Source organism: Lissotriton helveticus, chromosome 10 (assembly GCF_964261635.1).
Source record: "Lissotriton helveticus chromosome 10, aLisHel1.1, whole genome shotgun sequence".
In the NCBI taxonomy this organism is placed as follows: domain Eukaryota; kingdom Metazoa; phylum Chordata; class Amphibia; order Caudata; family Salamandridae; genus Lissotriton; species Lissotriton helveticus.
This window is the reverse complement of record NC_136071.1, coordinates 682,185,013-682,208,309: the sequence shown is the minus strand read 5'-3', so window position 1 is coordinate 682,208,309 and position 23,297 is coordinate 682,185,013. Positions and strand designations below refer to the sequence as shown.

At 47.9% G+C, this 23,297-nt stretch overlaps 1 protein-coding gene across 8 annotated transcripts in view; it reads left to right on the top strand.

Moving 5' to 3' along the window:
- PRKAG2 (protein kinase AMP-activated non-catalytic subunit gamma 2) overlaps positions 1–23,297 on the top strand; it is a 1,661,435-nt gene that overhangs the window by 1,631,626 nt on the left and 6,512 nt on the right. For 6 of the 8 annotated variants that reach the window (XM_078663217.1, XM_078663218.1, XM_078663219.1 and 3 more), the window contains one exon: positions 15,317–15,410. In XM_078663217.1, coding sequence (XP_078519343.1) covers positions 15,317–15,410 — 94 coding nt within the window. Of the gene's footprint in view, positions 1–15,316; positions 15,458–23,297 lie in introns of all 8 variants that reach the window. The other 2 variants (XM_078663222.1, XM_078663216.1) reach the window with 1 other exon arrangement.

The following is a 23,297-nucleotide window of genomic DNA, read 5'->3' as shown; positions in this document are numbered from 1 at the left end:
CCCGAATGTTATTTCGAAAGGGGACAGTTCCGTCCGGGAATGTGCCACCATCCGCATGTAAAAGAGAGCGACCGGGAGGGCAGTGACCCAGTCTATCCCTTTTTCTGCACATACTTTGGCTAGTTTCGTTTTCAAGGTCTGGTTGTGTCCCTCTACCAGGCCCGCTGCTTGAGGGTGTCGGACACAATGAAATCTCCAGGAATATCCCAGTAGTAGAGAAACGGCCTCCATTAGTTTGGAAGAGAAAGGCTGTCCATTGTCTGAATAGATGACCCTTGGTAACCCATACCTGGGGAAGAATTCTCTCACTAGTTGCTTAGCGGTTGTCTGGGCACCATAGTCTGGGACGGGGTATGCTTCAGTCCATCGTGTCAGTGTACACACTACCACCAGTACATATTTGTACCCTCTACATCTGTCCATCTGGATATAATCCATTTGGAGGACTTCGAAAGGATGATCAGGAGGCTGGAATCCACCCTGTTCTACTGGTACTCCTTTACCAGGGTTAAATTGGCAACATATCATACAAGTTTTTACCTTTTGTTTGGCTGCAGCTCTTAGGTGTTTGTTAAATCAGATGTTCTGTAAACTATCCAGCATACCTTTCTCGCCTAGGTGGGCGAGGCTATGGACTGTGTCAATTATGGCTTGTACAATGGAGTCAGGGAGAAACCACACTGTTCGGTTTTTGGTCATCCAACCCTGATCAGTCTGGACCCCTCCTTGTTCAGTCCATTTCTTTATTTCATCTGCGGTGGCATGTGTCTGTATGTCTTGCACATCTTTCAAGGGGTCCCTCACTATCATAGTGACAGTCTGTGTGGGTAACTGAGAGTCTGTGGTATTCGCTGGATTCTGGGCTGTCTGTTTAGCAGTCCGGTCCGCTAAGTCATTTCCTTTAGATATAGTGATTGTAGCTTTGGTATGTGCTTTGCACTTCAGAATAGCTATGGCTGTAGGCAGGTGTATGGCATCTAGTAAGGCTTGAATCGGGGGACCATGTTGTATTTTGGCCCCATGTGAGGTAAGAAAACCTCTTTCTCGCCACAACACTCCAAAATTATGAACTACACCAAATGCATATTGGGAATCGGTGTAGATGTTCACTTTCAATTGTTTTGCCCATATGCAGGCCTGTGTCAGGGCGATGAGCTCTGCTGCTTGGGCTGACAGGATGTCTATTCTTTGGGTCTCTATAATTTTACAGTCCGTTGTTACTGCATAGGCTGCCACTAACTCTCCAGCGCTTGTCCTCATGCACGATCCATCCACATAAAGTGTTACATCAGGATCTGGGAGTGCAACATCTGTTAGGTCTTGTCTTGGTTTTGTCACTACATCGATCATCTCCACACAGTCATGTTGTGTCGTGTCACCTGAGGGCAAAAGGGTAGCGGGGTTCAATATGTTGCACCGTCTGATCTCTATGTGTGGCTGAAAGAGCGTTAGTTCGTATCCTGTCAGTCTTGCTACAGTCAGGTGTTGAGTCTGCGTTCTGTTTAGAAGGACTTCCACAGCATGTGGCACTTGTACTATCAGGGGATGTCCTAACACTATTGAATCGCTTTGTCTTATGGCCAGGGCTGTAGCCGCAACGGATTTCAGACATGCAGGCAAAGCTTGTGCTACGGGGTCCAATGTGCTAGAGAAATAAGCACAGGGTCTATGTTCGAGGCATGTGGGCTGCTAAATTCATATCTTAGCATTAGATCGCCGCCTAGTGTTGGGTCCGGATGATCGCACATTGTTGTCCTGGAAGAGTCTTCGAAGTATCCTGAGATAGGTGGCTCCTCCCCTGGACTACAGTGCGCATGGGCATCGGCTCCATCCCCAGATTGTTTTTTTCCGCCATTGGGTTCGGATGTGGTCTCGACGTCTCTCTGTCGAAACCGAGTAAAACTATCTTTTAGCGGCCAAAAGGCCTCGTTTTTTGCGTCGGTATTGTCTGCGCACGGTCTCGAGTCTTCCGTCTCTTGGAGCCGGAATAAGCGGAGTCTTGTTTCGCTTTTCGAACTTTGAGGCCTTCTCATCGCGACTCGACTGCAAAACTTTTCAGACATGGAGCGGAGCCCGTTTAAATACTGCCCGCTTTGTGGGTCCAAGTACCCACACATCGATCTACACCCCGTTTGTAACAAATGCTTTTCGCCTGACCACGACGACGGCAAGTGCAAGGCCTGTGCACAGTTCCGGTCTAAGAAGACTCTCAAGCTTCGGCGCGCGGTGCGCATGGAAGCTAGACAAGCGGCCCCGGATCCGGAAAACATCTTCGGCGACCAAGATGAAGAGGACCAGGGTCATCATCTTCAGATCTCCCCACCCGAGACGGAGGTCGAGGCGGATCCGGTAGACGACGACGGTGTCGTGGGTCAAGGCCTTGAATACGTCGACAAGGTAGGAGACGACGAAGAGATTTATGGGGCCGCGGCGGATAGCTCAGGGGACGAGCTCTGCCCCGAAGGTTTCGAGGATACCGACCGGGTCACGGGATCGCCTGTAGGCCTTACCCACGACCCCATGCCGCAAGCCACAGCCCCGCCTTCTGGCCCGGCCACGGACTTACTTGCTGAGCAGACTGTATCGAAACCGAAACCGAAAGCATCGGGATCGACTCCATCTAAAATGGCCGACCCGAAAACGAAAACGAAACTTAAGGACTCGAGCGTCCCTAAGATGGCTGCCGTGCCAGCGAAAACGACTGTCCCCGCTACTCCATCGACTCCGTCGACCTCCGGTCCGCAGAAGTCGAAGAAGTCCGTCGATTCCGCTGCTGCTCATTCGAAATCGACGCCTGAGGAGGGGTCCTCTAAAAAAGATGGTCGGCACGGATCAGCATCGGCGCCGCCGTCCAAGCCCGCAAAGGCCGGCTCCACGGAATCTACGCAAACGAAGACTGGCACGTCTGCGCACCGGTCCCAGGACTCGGGGTCGGTGTCAGCGGGTTGCGCGTCGAAAGCCCACAAGGCCCACAAAGACGTCGGATCCGAAGGAAAGGTCAAAACATCCTCGTCGGCTCCAAAACCAACTGAGAGTGAGGCGTCCCTCGTCGCCGCATCACTACAGCGAATTAGGGAGAAGGCCTCTGCTCCGTCGGCTCCGATTTCGTCGCCGAAGGCACAAACAGACAATCCAGCGAAGCCTTCTGGTAAACTTCTCTTTGTTTTGCCGCCAAAGGAGGCGCCGAAAGCCTTTTCCACCAAATCGGCACCGAAGAAGACGGTTTCTTCAACGGCTGGCCCACTTCCACGTCGGGTTCTCGAATCAGAGGATGATTCAGAGCAGTTCATCGACGCAGACACCGGCAAATTGACCCTCTATAAGAGGAAAATAACTTCAGAGTCAGTGGACTCATATGTCATCCCACTGAAAAAGAAAAGGGTGCCCCTTGATGCTTCAGGCCTCACAGAACCAATCCTGCCTCCTCCAAGACGGAGCCCTACTCCCTCACCAGAACACTCTGCGGGTGAGGGGTATGATGAGGATGAACAATACAATTTCCCTATCAATGAACCAGATGCACAACCGGATTCATATGATGACACTGGTGACCAGGGCACCCAAAATGTGGGGCAGGACCCGCAGCTTTTTAATGCACGTGCATCCCCCACTGAGGATTCAGCAGGTTTTCATGCGCTACTTGAGAGGGCAGCGGCCAATCATGATGTGGACATGCATGCTGACCCGATAGAAGAAGACTTCCTTTTCGACACATTCTCAGTCTCTGAAAGGACAGTAAAAACGCTGCCTATGCTTAAGGGAGTCCTCAAGCATGCGGGGGATATCTTTAAGGAGCCTACCAGGGCACGAGTGGTCAATCCACGCATTGAGAAGAAGTACAGACCTGCACCTGCAGACCCCGCATACATTCGGGGACAGTTGCCACTGGACTCTCTTGTGGTCGCCAATGCCAGGAAACGTGCCAACTCCCAGACAACGGGTGAAGCTCCTCCCCCGGATAAGGAGTCCAAAGTGCTAGAGGCAGGGGGCAAAAGAGTAGCTGCGCAGGCCGCAAACTTTTGGCGCATTGCCAATACACAGGCACTCTTAGCACGTTACGATAGGGCGCATTACGACACCCTAGAACAGGTTATACAACACCTGCCTCCAAAGTTCCAAGAAGGCACCAAACTGCTTATTGAGGAAGGGAAGCTAATCTCAAACGCAGCCATCAAGTGTGCACTTGACGCCGCAGACACAGCTGCTAGAGCTATCAACACTAGCGTTATGCTGAGACGACAGGCGTGGCTCCGCATCTCGGGGTTTAAACCAGATATACAGACAACCATTCTCAATCAGCCAGTCAATCCTGATAGTCTGTTTGGTCCAGATGTTGACACCACCCTAGAAAAAATAAAAAAAGACACAGAAACTGCTAAGTCCATGGGGGCCCTCCAGTCGCAACAGTTTCGTGGCAACAATTTTCGTCGCTCAGGTGCACGTGGAGTCACCAGAGGACAAATGGGTCAACAGTCTCAGTTCTCAAAAGGTGGAGCACAATCCTCGTTCCAAAAGCAGAACAAGGGAGGTTACAGAAATAACAGCAACAGAGGTCGCGGCAGAGGAAACAACAGCTCCCGCTCCTCTACCCCAAGCAAACAGTGACTCTCCGTCACTGCCCCCCGACCACTTAACACCTGTCGGGGGGAGACTGCAGCAGTTCCTGCCCGTCTGGAGAAACATCACCACAGACAGGTGGGTGCGACAACTAGTCCAGTATGGTTATTGCCTAGAGTTGAAATCCACTCCACCCAACATCCCGCCAAGGCAAAGGCCTATGTCCGCAGAGCACTTGCTCTTATTGCAGCAGGAAGTGGTGGTGATGCTGCAAAAAGGAGCAATCGAGCTCGTGCCGGTGAGAGAGGAAGGCACAGGGGTGTACTCCCTGTACTTCCTTATTCCAAAGAAGGACGGATCTCTCAGACCCATTCTAGATCTACGCCCCCTCAACCTGTACATACTGTCAGAACATTTCCACATGCTCACACTGCAGCAGATTCTTCCCTTGCTAAACCAAGGGGACTTCTTAGCAACCTTAGATCTCAAGGATGCTTATTTCCACATTCCACTACACCCGTCCCACAGGAAATACCTCAGGTTCACTATTCAAGGCAAGCATTACCAGTTCAAGGTCTTACCCTTTGGAGTCACCACAGCCCCAAGGGTGTTTACCAAGTGTCTGGCGACGGTAGCAGCGCACCTCAGGAGGCAGAACATCCATGTCTACCCCTACCTCGACGACTGGCTCGTGCAAGCCAAGTCGGAACGACAGTGCGCCGCGGACATGTCAACTACAATTCACCTTCTTCACGATCTGGGTTTCTCGCTGAACTACCCAAAGTCGCATCTACAACCAGCACATGTCCGGCAGTTCCTAGGTGCGACGATCAACACCCTGACGGCCATGGCTCAGCCAAACCAGGTCAGGATAGATAGCATGCAGTCTCTGATCCAAAAGTTCAGACCACAACACTCGCTTCCGGCGAGAGTATTCATGCAGTTGATAGGCATGATGGCCTCCTGCATCTTCATAGTCCCTCACGCACGGTTACATATGCGCCCGCTCCAGGAGTGCTTAGCAAATCAGTGGACACAGGTTTAGGGGCAATTGACAGACCTAGTGTTGGTTACCAGTCGGGCATACGACTCTCTGCATTGGTGGACTCCACACAACCTTTGCAAGGGCCGACTGTTCCAAGAGCCTGTGCCGCAGATTATCCTGACAACGGACGCATCTCTCCAGGGATGGGGAGCTCATCTGCTCACTTACACAGTGCAGGGACTATGGACGACGCGGCAGCAAAAGATGCACATCAACTATCTAGAACTGATGGCAATCTTCATGGCGATCAAGTCCTTCATTGTACATCTGTGCAACAAGGTAGTGTTAGTCCGGACGGACAACATGACTGCGATGTACTACATTCAAAAGCAGGGAGGCACCCACTCGCCACAGCTGTCTCATCTGGCTCAGAGCATGTGGAAGTGGGCCATTCAGAGGAACATTTTCCTCATGGCAGAACACCTCCCAGGGAAGGACAACCAGGTGGCGGATCTGCTCAGCAGGTTCAGCCATCAAATGCACGAGTGGGAGATACACCCATCTGTCCTCCACCCGTACTTCCAGCAGTGGGGTCATCCGGAGATAGACCTGTTTGCCACAAAAGAAAACGCAAAATGCCAACACTTTGCCGCCAGGTTCCCTCACCCACAGTCGCAGGGGAATGCGATATGGATGAACTGGTCAGGCAAATTTGCGTACGCTTTTCCGCCAGCCCCTCTGATACCGCTGGTCGCAAGAAAGCTAAGGCAACACGCGATGACTCTCATCCTAGTTGCTCCAACGTGGGCGCGCCAGGCTTGGTACACCACGTTCCTCGAACTCTCAGTGGTGCCGCATCAAAGACTGCGCCTCACGCCCAGTCTTTTGACGCAGAACCATGGAGAAATTCAGCATCCAGATCCGCAACAGCTCAACCTGGCGATCTGGCTCCTGAAGTCCTAGAGTTTGGATACCTTAACCTACCTCCAGAATGCATGAACATCATCAAGGAGGCAAGGAAGCCAACTACCAGAGCATGCTATGCTGCGAAATGGAAGCGTTTTGTCATTTACTGTACAGCCAATGACATCAACCCGCTAGATGCATCTATCCCCAACATCATTTGCTATCTGTTGCATCTTTACAAGTGCAATCTAGCGTACACTTCCATTCGGATACATCTATCCGCCATAGCGGCTTATCTTCAAAACAGGCAGCACCTCTCTGTCTTCAGAGTGCCCGCCATTAAAGCCTTCCTTGAAGGTCTGAAACGAGTCATTCCCCCAAGGACACCGCCAGCTCCGGTGTGGAACCTCAATGTCGTTCTCACCAGACTGATGGGACCGCCATTTGAGCCACTGCACTCGTGTGAACTCCAGTTCCTTACGTGGAAAGTGGCTTTCCTGGTAGCTATTACGTCTCTGAGGCGTGTCAGTGAGCTGCAAGCGCTCACAATCCAAGAGCCATTCATTCAGATTCATCCAAATAGGGTAGTGCTACGCACTAACCCCAAATTCCTTCCGAAGGTGGTGTCACAGTTTCATCTAAACCAAACTATTGACTTGCCAGCATTCTTTCAAAACCCGCAAACGGTGGCAGAAAGAATGCTCCATACCTTAGATGTACGGAGGGCGTTGATGTACTACATAGACAGAACACAACCCTTTAGAAAGACAAAACAACTTTTTGTTGCCTTCGCACCACAACACAAAGGCAACCCTATTTCCAAAGCAGGGATAGCCAGATGGATTGTTAAGTGCATCCAGATATGTTATCAAAAGGCCAAGCGCACTTTAACAATACCCCCAAGGGCGCACTCCACACGCAAACTGGGGGCATCCATGGCTTTCCTAGGGAACATTCCTTTAGAGGATATTTGCAGAGCAGCCACGTGGGTTACACCACACACCTTTACAAAACACTACTGTGTTGATGTGCATTCCAAGCAGCAAGCTGCTGTAGGACAGGCTGTTCTCAAAACACTTTTTCAGGTTTCTGCAGCTGGCACGGGCAACCGCCGCTGATGGAGGGACTGCTATGTATTCTATGCTAAGATATGAATTTAGCAGCCCACATGCCTCGAACTGAATATGCTACTTACCAGTATGCATCTGTTCTTGGCATGTAGGGCTGCTAACATTCATATCGCCCGCCCTCCTCCCCGGTGCCTGTCGCAGCTGCAGATATACTATTGTATTTATTCATTAGCATGGACATCCTTTAAACTTTTCACTCCATCTCCTGCCACAATGGCGAAAAACAATCTGGGGATGGAGCCGATGCCCATGCGCACTGTAGTCCAGGGGAGGAGCCACCTATCTCAGGATACTTCGAAGACTCTTCCAGGACAACAATGTGCGATCATCCGGACCCAACACTAGGCGGCGATCTAATGCTAAGATATGAATGTTAGCAGCCCTACATGCCAAGAACAGATGCATACTGGTAAGTAGCATATTCATTCTTCCTGCTTGGTCTTGTGTGAGGACAGATAGTGCTGTTCCGTCACGTTCTGTCACGAACAGGGTAAAATGCTTGCTGTAATTCGGGGTGGCCAAAACTGGTGCTTGACACAGAGCTAGTTTCAGAGCTTCAAATGCTTGGGAGTGTTCTGATGTCCAAGGGAGAGTTGTATGAGTGGCTGCTTCCACTGTAGTTAACTGTATGAGTGGCTTAACTATGTGGGCATACTGCGGGATCCATTGTCTGCAATATGAAGTGAGACCAATGAATGCACACACTTCTTTTTGTGACTTTGGCTGTGAAATTGTCGAGATCAATTGGATTCGTTCTTGTGTCAGTTGCCTACCCTCCTTGGACAGCAAATGTCCTTTGAAATCTCGTAGCAACAATTTTACTCCTTCCGGTGAACAGCATATTACTGCTCCTAGTTCTTTGAGTGTCTTGATTCCTAGTAAATTCTCTGGGCACGTTTCCGTAAGGACTAGATCAGTAGTACGTGTCAGAGGACCTACTCCTAACGAGACTTGTTCAGACACTTTGTTTATGATCGGTTTTCCTGAAAAGCCCAGAGATATATTATGTGAGCCAGAGAGAGGAACCTCTGGGACTTCCTTATGACTTATGGTAGTCCTACTCGCCCCCGTGTCTATGAGGAATTTTCTGTCTTGTCCCAGTAAGTGAGCTTGTACATATGGACCTTTCTGATCCACTGGAACTGGGATAAGGGGCAAGTCACTTTCTCTCTCTAGGCTGTCTCATGCATATGGTTCAAACTCGGGGTAATCTGACTGTGCGTACTGGTACATCTGTGTGGCAGCAGCAGCAGGCGTCTGAACCTGTGGAGGGGTAATGGTCTGAGGCTGCTGAGTGTTACCTGGTCTGGGAGTGTGAGGGCGTTCTTTTGTCTTTCCTGTCGCTATGTTATGTTTCAGGACTGGGCATTCCCTCACAAAATGGCCTGGTTGCTTGCAGTAGTTGCAAGTACCTTTATTGGCCCCCACATTACCTTTGGGGTCCATGTTTACTGGTGCCGTCTGTGCAACCAGTACCTTCATTTTTGTGTCTTTTACTCGTTTCTTTTCTTGTTCCTGTTCTTCCCTTATTCTGTTGTGGTGGTACTGTAACATTTGTGAAGGACTATTTGCTTGCCAGGTACTCTCAATTTTCAACACTCTATTTCTGAGGGGGGGTAAGGTGTTGTCCACCAATTTGGACACAAAAAGATGAGGATATGCCTCGCTACTATGTGCGAGTCCACTATTTATAGAGAAACATTTCTCCAATCTGGTGTAATAATCACCCGTATCCTCGTCTGGCTTTTGTTTACAGGCAGAAATGGCATCCCAATCTTCCTTTTTTGTTGCCAATAACAGAGGCAAGACCTGTATGAGGAGACTGGGTAATTCCTTTACACATTCACCTAGACCTTCACCTGGTTTTCGGTCTGTCTCTTCTTTTTCTAGGGCAGTCCACGTAATCTTTTTACCACCCACCTCCCAGTCCTTTTCCTTCAATTTGTCAAATATGCCTGTAGGTAGAATTACTTTAAGTAGTATGATTATATCTGGATATGTAAAACTACCCATTTGGAGGATATCCTTCAACTCTCTATGAAATCCTCCGGGATCTTTTTCGTGAGAGGGCACCATCTTTTTCATTTCCAATATTTCTAACTTGGTAAGGGGAGTATACACATGTATTCGTTGCAGTGTACCATCTGGCTGGGGTATGGGGTGGACTTCTCGTAAGGGGTATTGGCCTATACTGTAAGGTTCATGGTCTGATGAAGCTAAGGTAAGTTGGAGGTAACGGAGGCGCAGGTCCAGAATGGTATTGATCAATTCCGGTCCCCGAGACCTCCATCTTTCTGTCACTACTTCTTGTAACAGTTTGTATAGCTTATCTGATCGGTGGAAGTTATTCTCGTATAAGGTAGCCAGGTATTGGATCATATAAATACCTGCTAGCCGTTGTTCTGCTCGGGGAAGAGCCAGAAACATTTGTGCTACTATATCTGGGCCGTATACCCGGTGCTGTGATATCCAATGGGTGGCAGACCGGGCCAATTCCTTTTCTTGTTGAGTAAGGGGAGGCTCATTGTCCATCCATTCATCTAGGGCTCTTTCTGTGGACTGAAAAAGGTCTTCCGGAGAAGGATCTAATCTTTTAACTTTCCGCGACACTCGCGGGGTTCGCCACTTGGAGCCAGGACAATGTTGCGCTACACCCAGGAAATGTATTCTACCTAGTGTCGGACCCTCATCTTCCTCTGAGTCGTCTTCCTGTGTGACCTTCTCAGAGTGGATGGTGACAATTTTCTTAACCAGTCTTTTAGTTATTTTGTCGATCTGATGTCCCAGATCGTGTGCTCCCCTGTGTACCTGATCACTAAGGTCTATTAACTCAGAGTCTACGCTTCCATTACCCGGGTCTAGTTCCCGGATCAGACAATTTATGATGAACCGCAGGAGCAGTCCTCTGATGGGAACTTTTCTATTTTTCATGACCTGGACCAGAGTATCCAGACCTTCACCTGTTCGTATGAACTCATAAACTCTATCCAAATGTTTTGTTATATCAGGGACCTTATGGAGTTGACCCAGGGCTTGTCTTAATCTCTCTGACATCGTGGCCATTGGGCCACTACCGGGTTCGGGGTCGTAAGGACACTCAAGAGGCGGGACATCGTCTTTATCCTCAGCCCCGTTCCCGGACACTCCTAAATCAGAGGTGGAACCACCGGCTACTGGTTCAGGAGCACGTGTAGACGGGCGTGTTAACATAAGCGGGGGGTGATTCCGACAGATAGGCAGGGAGAAAATTGTCGGGAGCAGTGGGAATTACTTTCACTGGGGATTTGGGATGTTCTTCTATAATTTCTTCTGACAAAACGGGATAAATGCCAGTAACAAGGGCGCTTCTTTCTCTATCTGCCTGTTCAGCTAAAACCTTCTCACCTTCTTCCTGTAATTGCTTTTCTTTAGCCTGTTCCGACTTTTCTCGACTTTCCCTAGTTCTTTCTGGGCCCTCCTATGTGCTTCCTTATGCCATAACTCAATGGCTTCTGTCTGTGAGGGCCTCGCCTTTCGTTTCCATAACTCTTCTTCTACTCTCATAATACATTCTATGTCCCAGGTACCTGCGGCGGGCCATCTATGCACCATTTCTAATTTTTCGGTATAGTCTACCCAAAGGTCTAAGAATAATATGGCACTCAATCCATGTTTGTTATACATGAAATGTCCAGGTGTATTTCTAGGCGGGATTTTAACTGGTTTCTCTAATAGATTCTTTTTGGTGCCGATCGTACGTAATTTGAAAAACAGAGGCATTCTTAAACTCAACTAATTACGGTTAAAAAGACTTGGAATATACAAAAACAAAACAAACACTTTATACACTAGAATATAGTGCAACTGTACCGGTCTCACGAATGAGACACGTCTTTACCGTTTTCCAAAAATGGAACCCGTCTTTATACTTTCCCAGTGGTACTCACCAAGAAGCAAAACTTGAAGACCTGGTCATCGGACTCTTGATGCTTGCGCAGGAATATTGGGGCTCCAAAGACCTCGGACTCGGCGTTCTCACTGGTCGGGCTCTGGGTTGGGGCGCTCCGCTATCTTCACCGCCTCGTGTGGATGATCAGTCGCAGTCTGTCTCCTCCTCGTCTCGAGGGAGTTAGCGGGAACACCCCGCTGTTGTGCACTTGAAGTCCGTCGAAAGTATGGAAGGGACAAGGACCCGACTTACATCGCCGGCGCGTAGGGAAGAGGGAGCGTCCCTGTTCAGGCGCCAATTAATGTGGTAAATAAAAACTAATTATTTACGCTGTCGGAATTTCTATAATTACCCAAGAAATGGTAATACATAAAATGAGGAGCAGAGTCCGTGGTCTTCGAGTTGAAAGGGATTTATTCCAGAACTCGAGTTAAGGGAGAGCTCCTTCACCAAGCGGGTTCAGGAGTAGTCTGCTTTACTTGGAACATAACAGCACTTATATACATTATGAGTACAATCAAAAGAAGGAGTTCCCCCGGACTTGATTCAATCATTCATGATGTAATCATACGGAAGACATAGCATGCTTGTTCTCGTTTAAAGAATAACCTGGATTACATTTACACATAGACAAACATATTGCATTGGAGTGATTGTGGTGACAAGTTACAGAGTTACTAGTGTCTGGGGACAGAGAATCGAGGCATTGTTACAGGGTCGTTTCTGTCGGAAAGGTAAAGAGGACGAGGCATTGTGCGTTCTTTACTTCTTACACAAGGGCGGTGATGTCTCACAATGGTATAGCTGGGAGGAAGGAGAATGGGCTGTGGTTAACTATTCTTCTTCATGGCTGTCTCATGTGCTTGATCAGGTTTTCCCTTGATTGTTGACCCAACCCGTGGCTGCCCCCGCAAGCTGAGAGATCATTGACAAGCGAGAGCTGCTCGTTCTGTGACAGAGTTGGAGAGGGGGGGGTTTTGGCGAGCCAACCATCTTAACTGACTCCGTTCTGGTCTAAGGGAAAATATCGAACGGGACGGAAACCCGTAAGATACACGATGGCTGGCCATTATTTTCTTTGCATGTGCCAGTACAACGAAGAGAAAAATAGGCAAGAGGGGGTATAACAGGATCTGTGCTTGAAGTAGGAAAATCGGCTTGCCTGGTCGGTGTTAGGGTGAATAGGGTGCATGATGGGACACCAGGGGGAAAAGGGAGTTTTTAGTCAACTTCCACATTGTGGTGCTCTTACCGGTGTTGTGTGTCCGCTGATAGCGCTTAGATACCTCTGGGTGAAAAGGCGCTCTACAAACTTATAATAACACAACATAATAACTTGCTTTCTTTTTATATAGCCCTAGAGTATGGCTTGGACATGCTTGTGAGTGTTGATGAACATCACTCTGACCAAAACCACACAACCTTGTTTGTTGCATTCTTCATTCTAGGTCTTGTTCCAACTTTTCGTATCTTAATTTAAAGTATTTTTTACATTTAATTTTACGTAGGAGTATATAACCCAACATTAATTTTAGGGAATGAAAAAAAATTCAACTAAACGGATTGCCCAGTACATTGCATGCCAAATGAGAACTGTGGGAACATGCAGTATGTCTTGGTAGAGTGAAATGAGGGTGGAAAGGACTGGAGTCATACAGTAATATAGAAGAATGTTTTTATTTTATTTTAATAACTGACTGAGAGACATTGAGGCACTTGCTGAATTAGAGCTTCATTCCTGTGGTGTCAGAGAAAACAAAATATATCTGTTTTGTTTCTGTTTTGGTGGTTGGTTCCAGCAACATAATTATATAGGTGCTCTGCTTGGTGTGCTTTGTTCCAAAGTTTACTTTACCCACCATGTAGGTAGTAGTGCCAAGTTGGTATGAAGTGAGATTGTGCTTCCACTGGATCCCACTGTAGTTCCTGCATAAGTGGAGTAAAGTATACAAATGTTGTGGCACTTGCCGTTGTTGGAACCTTTTGAACATAGTCTAGAGTGCATTTAGGAAAGGTTGGTAAAATAGGAGTTAACATAATGGATCTGGTAAAGTCTTGAAGTTGAATTATGTGTTGGAGAATTTTTTTTGTTGCAAAGGAAGAATCTAAAAGTTGTTTGCCTTTTATAGCAGATTTGTTGAACTTAGATGACTGTGACTTCTCTAAGAGTGATGTTTGTTCCCGGTGCACATGGATAATCTTACAAATGTTTAACCTTTTAGGTAGGGTTTGACTTGGTTGGTGTTGAGGAGCTCACTATTGCAAGGTTTGAGTTTGAGGCAGTGAAAATCCTTTGTTTCTCAATATCCTTCAGGTAGTTTTTTTAGTCTGGGGAAGGATTTGTTTGAATTTTTAGAGAGATAGTGTAGTGTAGTTCCAATATTCCCAATAGGCTCTGCGCGTTGGAATAACATAAACGATAGTTTAGACGTAGGACTTAGGTCAACTAGGTCTCTATTGAATATGTTAGACTTAATTATGAATGCCAGCTAGCTCAGAGGTCACTAGAAACTTTCTCGAATTCACAAGAAGGGATTAGTTTCTGACAACCGCATAAACATGACAACTTTGCTCCCTCAAGAATAAGGAGTATATCTCCAGAGTTGCGGAAACAATAGATAGCTATTTTACTCAGTCAATCGTGCATGCTTAGTTTCACCAGAAGTGCAGAGGAACAGAGGAACAGAGAGACGGGCGTTTTCAATAAAAGAGGTTATTAATTGAACAGTCTTCTTTCTCAGGCAAGAGAAGTGAATTGCTACAATTGCAATACTTGTCATGAAGTAAAGTGCGTACAGTAAAAGGAGTATTATAAAATAATACTGTAAAAGCATGGTATGGTTTCTAAGCCATATGGTGTCTAAAATGGATAAAATATATACAATGATAAAATCATGACTAAACGTACTCAACTGGTGCTTCTAAGTTACACCTATCCCGGTGTACCTAACCTAAGCCTAGTACATGGGAAGGAGTAAGTGAGCTGTAGTTTGAGTTAAGAATCTGAATCAAGAATTCTCTACGGTCTAATCAGCTCCGTACCTTGGTTATAGAATGAAGGAGGTCTTGTATCTCTCGCTCAGGACTCGATCTCCCAGCAACCCGCAAGGGTGACAGGGAAACACCTGGAGCTGGATTTCTCGGCAGGAGAAAAGACAGCGTCTCTCTCTGTGCGTCAGCGGGAGGGTCGGCTTCCTTCGGCACTTGCTACAGCAGGGCGTCTGGCAAGTAGATAGTCGATCTGCTCCAAACCACTGTGTTTTGCTAGGGCAGATGCTGGTATATTTATACCTGGAAGGTGCCGAGTTTGACGTAAGGTTGGACATGAGTCGTCACTAAGAACTCGCAGTTCTTTCAGGACTCCGGGAGTTCTAGGACAAATCAATACAGAAGCAGGGGGAATTCCCGGGCTGCTGGAGGCTTGGTTTGCTTAAGAACACGTTGTGCTTTCTAGGAGTCTATGGGAGTAGCCTTGCCGTATTTGGACTGCATTGGCTATGTTTTAATATGGGTATGATTATTAAGCCTATATAAGGATGTGATTTGATATAACCACATAAGGGCCTAAATCGGGAATATTTACTAGAGTCCTAGATTCGTCTACAACAATAGTTGCCATTGGCTTCCTAGTAACTATGATGTATGTCATGGAGAGTTTGCATAGTGGAAGCATACTTAGTTTAAATACAAACAATTGACATTGATCTGTGAGGCTTAACTTGGACATCATTAATAGTGACCATGGCATTTTGCATCTAAAGATTTATGGTTTAAAGCATTTTATTCTGACTAATTCTTCATTTCTTACAGGTTCACCGACTGGTAGTGGTAAATGAAGCTGGTAGCATCGTGGGCATCATCTCCCTTTCTGACATTCTACAAGCTCTTGTGCTTTCACCAGCAGGTATAGATGCCAGCCTCTGATTTGTGATTTTTCACATTCATCTCCAGGTATAGTAGAATGCAGCGCAGCATGGTGTTGACTGCCTGGTTGTTGCACTGCACACTACTAGCCATTGCTATGAGTAATAAAAGATAAGCATTAAAACATTGTGTGTCGAGTCTGTATGAGTATGGAGGCCCTAGTGCATGATGACCTACAATTCAACTAAAATCATAATAACAGTTACTGACTGCACAAGTTTACTGCATGATCAAACCGACCGATGTTTATATATATATATATATATATATATATATATCTCCTATTTATAAATATATATATATATATATATATAAAACCTATTTATAAATAGATATATATTCCTTTGCCATTCCTGCTTGCCAACAGTAGAGTATGTTTCAAGATATTATATTGTTATGCAAACCACTCTACAGGCAAGGCTCTGGTAGGCTAAGAAGTGGGGTATCCTCTGCACTTAAATGTCGTTATGGTCTGGAAAGGTCTGACTAGGGGGATATTTTGTGTTTATATCATGTAAAAAAATGACCCTTAACCTGAAATATCTCAGTGGCTGTTCGTGACATTCCAGAATGGGCTTTACATTTTTTTTAATTGACATTTGAGCTTTAGAATGTAGCATTATACCTCTCCTGGAATTCTTTAAGTTCACCCACCTTCTCAGAATTGAATCTTCACAGAACCCTCGGTTCCTCTCGCTACAGCTACATAAGGACACTTCGATCATCTTGTCTACTTTGCGCTTCTGCAGCATATGGCTTCAGTTCTAGTCCCCCCTTTGTTGTATTTTTTAGGACTGTGTAGGACCTTAGAATCGGGTGTAATGTTCTTTCTGGTCACCTTTTCCTGTTTTTCTGTGACTGGACTTGCCACAGAAGATTGAACTTTTTGGTTCTGGGCTATTTGCTATAATTGTTCCATAAACATTAGCCGACATTACCAGTGTGTGAAGTAGTGTTGCATCTTTTACTTATAAAATCTGGGAAACTGGCATCAGGAGGTGCATACGTTTTTCTCGCTGTTGTGTTCTATTTTGGCTTATTATGTTGCCATCTATAATCACTGGCCATGTGGTTTCACCTGAATCCTTTGGGACTCATTCCAAAGTGAGGAACAAGAAGCAATGAATCTTGAAAATGGGTTGAAGGAGAATGGTTCTTGTACACCCTAGGCTCTACTCCCCATTGCCCTCTCCATGCCTTAACCTGAATTGCAGGTTAAGGCAAAGGTTCAATCCGTGGGGTCTAGCTGGATCAATAGAAAAACACCACTGTGTCATTTTAGATAGCCAACAGGGTGATGCACTCGGGTATGAGTGATTGGGTGAGATGTTGATCTTTTCTCGGACTGCAATTATTTATGTGGTTATTGAAAAAATAGTCCTTTCTCACAAGAATCCATCCCTCAAGGAAGTAAAACACTACTAAAAACTCAATGGCATGGCAATACATTGGGAGTTAAATCCCTTCTTGCTGAAGTTCCCGGCTCGCTCTTAGACTTGAATCTGAACAACAAGCTAAGTTTCCACATGGCACAAGAATGACACCGTACTTTATTATACGTACCCTTAAGAGCTATGGATGAAGACAGTGTAAAACCAGCTTCCAAGGACCCTATTTTCTAGGCTATAAAGGTCTAACATACCAAAGCAAATGCTAGGAATGAAATAACCATATTAACAACTTCTTGTTCCCCAACCATTCCACCCTTTAATCCTACAAATGACATTTACAATGGGTGCAGGGGCCAATAGCGAAGGCAAGATTAAAAAATCATATTAGAGATGCTTCTCACCAAGATTGTATGCCAACATCACAAAACACTGCAAACTATTTGCCAACATCACAAAACACTGCAAACTATGTTCTACCTCCCAGTTACATTGCAAAGGACCAAGGTTATTTACTTTGAGCCCACCACTGCCTATGTGGCAGGTACCTTTTGAACACGTTGTAATGAACGTCATTGGTTCATTTGAGCCAACTGTTGAGGCCATCAACATATTCTAGACCTGAACAATTATGCAACTAAATACACAGAGGCTTTTGCAATGAGGAGTTCTACCTTGTTTCTGCAACTAGATGATTCTATTATTTGCTTGAGTGTCTATCATTTGAAATTGTTGTTGAACTAGAAAACAACTTCATCACAGTTCCTGAAACAAGCTTGCCACTCTCTAAGAACCAAACAAATATGCATCCACAGGCCGGCTGACATGCCATGGAATACAGTAAAACCAAACAGTGTTTTGCAGAAAAATGTCGATCTACAGGGCCATGATGGGGATAAGGTACAGCTTCTTCTGGTTCCAGACCACTTTCAAATATATTGAATAGACTAGACATGACTGATTTGATGCTTGACCCTGCGAAAGCAGAGATCACACCTTTTGGAGGGTGTGGGGGTTGGGTCGGGGTGACCGGGGAAGGAGTCACTGAGTCAGAGACTTTCAATAATGATCTCAAAGAAGGCTTTATTTTTATATATGCCTTTCTTCTCCTGCTTGTTATTCTTTCCCGGGCAAAGGCAGCTGGGTCCGTCTTGGCGGTCTTGGGGGACTCCAGAATGTATCCGTCAGGGCTGGCTGTAAGGCGCTTCGTCAGGAACCAGCGTCCCAAAGGGAAAGAAACAAAGAAGGGGATTTAGGGGGACGTCCGGTACATATATTGTCAGGGCCAGGAGTGAGGGAAACCAAGTGCACACATGATATAACTATATACAGGCTCGTGAGGCGTTGTTCAGAGTGCTCATGCAGGGGAGGGGTCATAGACTGTACAGAAGGTATGTACAGTGAAGCTTAGTTATTCGGGAGGTTGGCAGCGCCGTCCCACCCAACCCGCTACCGTGCCCCGTACCTTGTTAAGCCACACTCCTCTCGCGGGAGTGTCGTGGGGCGAGTCGTAGGACCGTTGGCCCCCTGGCTTGTCGCGGCCGTCTACGGTCGGTGCTGCACGGCTCTCTTCGTCCTCGTTCTTCGTGTTCTCTCCACTCCTCGGCTCACCGTCTCCTTTCTCCACCTCCAGGGAAACACCGTGCGGCGTCTTCCGGGTTCCTCCTTCCTTTTGTGAAGCTCCCGCGATGACGTCCATGAGGGGAGGAGTCTCGTTACACTGGAATCCCCAATTAAAGGCGCCAGGGCTCTTTTCCACGGCTTCCCATTCGTCTGGTTCACCAGGCCAGTCCTCAATGGCAATCGGGGCGGGCTGCTGCTGACAGGGGATATAAGCGGGTAAAGGTGGAACAGCCGACCACCACTCTTGACCGTGGTCCAGTCCATCGGAAAGGCAGTCCACCCCGCCACAGATGGCCACTAATTACACCTTTATCGTCCTCACCTGACCTTTTGGTTGCAGAGGCGGCGCTCTTTCACTGGCCTATAAACGTGTTGGCTGTATCTACAATACAGACCGGTCATTCCAAACCTCTGTCAAGAAACATGATGATCAATAAAATAATTAACAGACTGCAGTGATACTGTATTCGATTCCGCTGGGAGTGTGTGCCCTGTACTTAGAGTGTGACTTGCAATGTGGTTCTGATGTTGATTCTACAATGCACAGGAATGCCCGGCGGGAGGCGAGGTGAGGACAGAAGGTAGAGGAGAGGAGGCTTTGAGGTGATGGTAGATACCAGCAGCCGAGGAAGAGGCTGAGCCTCCTGTGCCGGTTGAAGTGCAGTCCGCATCGGTCGATGCGGTTTGCACTCCTGGCACCTGCCATTTCCTCAGCCCTTGCCCCTGTTTCTACCTCTGCTGTACGGTCTGTATTGACAGTATGGATAGATGCCATTAACCATATTCCCCACCATCAACCCCCACTTACCCCATACTACCTCCGCAGCTTCCCATGATGGCAACCACGGTTTAGAGACGATAAGCGGTGGAGATGCAGAGGGCCGTCCACTACCCTGAGAGGAATGAAGCAGAGTGGAATGCAGCATAATTACTGGGGCAGACAAGTGTCGACAGGAACAGCAATGAGACAGGACTCTCCGAACGCTTTCCCTTTAATGCAATCGATGACGGGTGGGTCGATACTACCTGGGAACACAAGGTGCTGCATACTGCATCCAGGCATACCGAGGAGGCTATGTGAGTGTTAGCGCAAGGCCCGGTGCTGTCCCAAGGTGTTAAATTAGTTTACCAACAAAACAGACAGAGTCTCTGAAGTGGCCTGCTGATCCTTGCCCAGCTGCTTCAGAGGCATAAGACATTGCCAGGAGTAAGGACCTAAGAAAGCAAAAGTCCAGATACTCCGCTGTCACTGAGACGTTGTGGGAGAGGCAGAACGTCCAGAAGTCTTTGGCTAGGTCCGCCAAGGCCTTGGACTTCGTTCCCTCGAGATGGTTGATGTATTGGACCACCGACAGTGTCCATCTTAAAGAGTACCGAGCACGACACCTTCTCTTTCATCCAACATTGGATCACGAATGACGCCGCCATCAGTTCTGCGCAATTGATGTGGAGTTGTCCTTCGTCTGCCGACCACTTTCCTCCAGTAAAGGAGTCCCCGCATCGGGCCCCCCAACCTGACTTGCTGGCGTAGGACTCTATCACTAAGTCTGGTTCACAACCGAATATAGCCCTGCCATTACAGGCATCCATATGGTCCAGCCACCATCTCATTTTCATGCGCACTTCCTCCGTCAGGGGAACCTGATCGGAGTATTGTAGACCCCTGTGGCGATGCAAGGCTTTCAGGCTTTGTAACGCTCTGTAATGGAGCGGACCCGGGAAGATCGCTTGAATCGAGGAGGCTAGAAGGCCCACCAGCCAGGCGATCTGCCTCAATGAAGTTGAGTAATGGGCTAAGACCCGTCTCAATTCCCTGCGAATCATGGTCATCTTCTTTGTGGGAAGACTCAAAGTGTGGGAAACTGAGTCCAGGACGAAACCCAAGAAGGTTACTTGCTTGGAGGGCGCCAGGAGCGACTTTTTTGAATTGATTATGAAACCTAGGTTCTGGAGGTGGTCTACTGTCTCCTGCACTTGTTTGGGACGATGAGGACACTGCTCCAACAGGAGGATGTCAGCCAGATAGATAATAAGGTGAAAACCTTTTGCCCTTAACGTTTCCACCACTGGCTTGAGGACTTTGGTGGAACACCAGGGGGCCGAGGACAGCCCGAAAGGGAGCAAGGCAAACTCGAAACCCTGGTCTTTCCACAGAAACTGTAGTAAACAACGGTGAGGTGGGTAGATGGGGACCACCAAGTATGCCTCCTTTAGGTCTAGTCTGGCAATCCAGTCGTCTGGTTGGAGGAGATCTCTGAGCAGGTGTATGCCCTCCATTTTGAAATGGCGGTAGATCAGCCATTGATTGAATTCTTTTAGGTTGATGACTGCACGCTGGCACCCGTCCATCTTGTCGACATGGAAGACCTTTCTGAGGAATCCTCTCTGGTGAAAACGTGAAGGGACACCCGCTCCCTTTTGCAGCACATCCACTACCTCCTGATCTATGAGGTTTGCTTGATCTTGTGCAAAAAACAGCAGCTGAGGGTGAATCTCCTGTATGGGAGAACCATAGAACTCTTTGTGGAACCCCTGTATGGCTTGAAGTACCCATGCGTCTGAGGTAATAGCCCTCCAATTGTGCGCGAAAACCGCCAACCTGCCGCCCACCGTGTGATGTTGAAGAGGAAAAAGGCTCACCTGAGTTAGGTATGGATTGGCCTCTGGGTGCTCCTCTGCCGCCTCGGCCTCTGTATCCCCGTCGGGACTGAAAGAATTCTTGGTGGCCCCGATTCTGGGTCTTCCTGCCGTGCCTCGTTGAGGGCCTTGAGTGTAGAAGCGGCCAGTCGAACGCCCTCTACTGCGACCGGCCCCGACAAAAACTCTCGGGTGGAAGATCTTTTTTTATAGAAGATTGCGCCTTATCTAGTGAGGTGAAAGTGGCGACAAACTTAGTGAGCTCCTAAATGAACGGGTCTCCAAAGAGACCACCCTTTGCCACGGCGCCTACCTCTGAAGAGGAGAGGTCTCCCAACTTGGGATCGACCTTCAGCAGGAAAGAGCGCCTCCTTTCAGTAGAACGGGCACAATTAGCATTGCCTAGAAAGACAATTGCTCGCTGGGCCCATTTTGAAACCCTTTCTGGGGAAAGTAGGGTACCCACTAACTTGGCTTAGCCGCTAACTTTAAGACCTTAGTGATGGGGCACGCTATGTCAAGGAGATTATCCTGACACGATTTCCAGGAACGGTCAATACCTTTTTTGGATCGCGGATGTACTTTTGTAAAAAGGTTGCCATCCTGGGGTCAACCTCTGGAGTCATTGCCACTTTGCCCAGCAGGGCAGGGCGCAGGCACTCCGCCCTGAGGCAAGCTTGTACCTCTTTGTCAAGGGGCTTACGTAGGCGTCCGGCTACAAACGCCGAAACCCTAGGTGAAGGGGTCCATTCTGAAGACCGGGGGTGGACAAGGTCCTCGGGGACCAACATGTTCGAGTCGTCCTCCTTGGCTGCATCAGGTATTGTGGACTCTACGGGACGCCATGGTCTACATGGGCCTGTCTCGTCCGGGGATTCCTCCGCAGATTCTTCCTCCTCCTCCTGTAAAAAAGAGGGCTCTGGGACCTCGGGAGAGTAGTCTGGGGTCATCCATCTGGTCTTACCAGAAACGCCTTTTTAAGGCGCTCGAAGGCACCCAAGTCCATGCCTGACAAGCTTTTGCACTTCTGCGGGTGCTGGGATTGGCATGAATACGTAAACTGCATGATGCGATGCTCAAAAGTTCCCATGACAGCCGAGACCGCCTGGTGGATAGATACATCCACTGCGTCGCAGAACTCGTTATCGAGGGGAAGAACCTGAAGGGATTCTTCTTTAGTGTACTCCTCCTCCATAACACTAGCTTTCAGGAAAGATGTGAAGCTTGTAAAAATACCCAAGCGCTCTAAGCGCTAGTGATGTCACTCTCCTTGGGGGTAAGACTTTTGGCGTGGTTTTGGGCACCCTCGAGTGTGCTTGGCCTATAGGGTCTCCAGGGGCGACTCACCATGCTCTTAATGGGTATCAGACTGCTCTGGGCCCGCCCCTGAGTAGCGCTCCCCGCCGCAATCACTAAATGCCAAAAATGGAAAAAAAAGGTGCGCCTTCTGGTGTTCAGTACAGACCCGCCGATAAGGGGTGTAAGGGGAGACCGAGCAGCAAAGGTACAGACCCGTGTGTGTGGGCGCCAGGGCTTCCGAGAGCTGCGAGGCGGCGCGGAGCCAGTAAGGGCATTCATGCATGTCTCGATGGTTCTGCCCATTAGGCGCAGGACGTGAACCAACGAAACGGATATGCGCACCCTACCAGGCAGTTGCGCTCCTTACCTCAAGCGGGCCGCGAGTGGAGCAAAGAGGACTCCCGCGGCCCCAAACTGGCAAAAACAACAACTAATGGAATCAAAACAAGCGCACTCGCTCATATACAGCTTAGAAACGCGCAACGCGCCAGGGGTGTGAGTCAAGTGACATAACATGAATAACAGTGAAAAAATTTCAATTAATCAAGCGCGCTCACGCACATACACAGCGAAGCGCGACGCTCAATAGCTATGCATAAGCCACAATAATCGTAATAACATTGAAAAAGGCCCTTGCCCTGACTAGCGAGAGGAACAAGACTTATCTCAGCTGGAGAGCAGGAAAAGAAAGAGGATTGTCTTGGACGATGATCAGCCTATGGGACAGGTTACGCAGGCACATTTAGAAGCCATGTTACATTTGGTCTCTGCACCCCCCAAAAAATTCACTTGTGTTACAGTTGGAACAAATTTCAGCAAAGGGAAAAACTATCCATTTTTTAACCACTCTAGAATGCTAAAAAAAATTCATTCTACTACTAAGTTTGCCAACATCGCCTCTTGAGACATCGCTGTGGTTT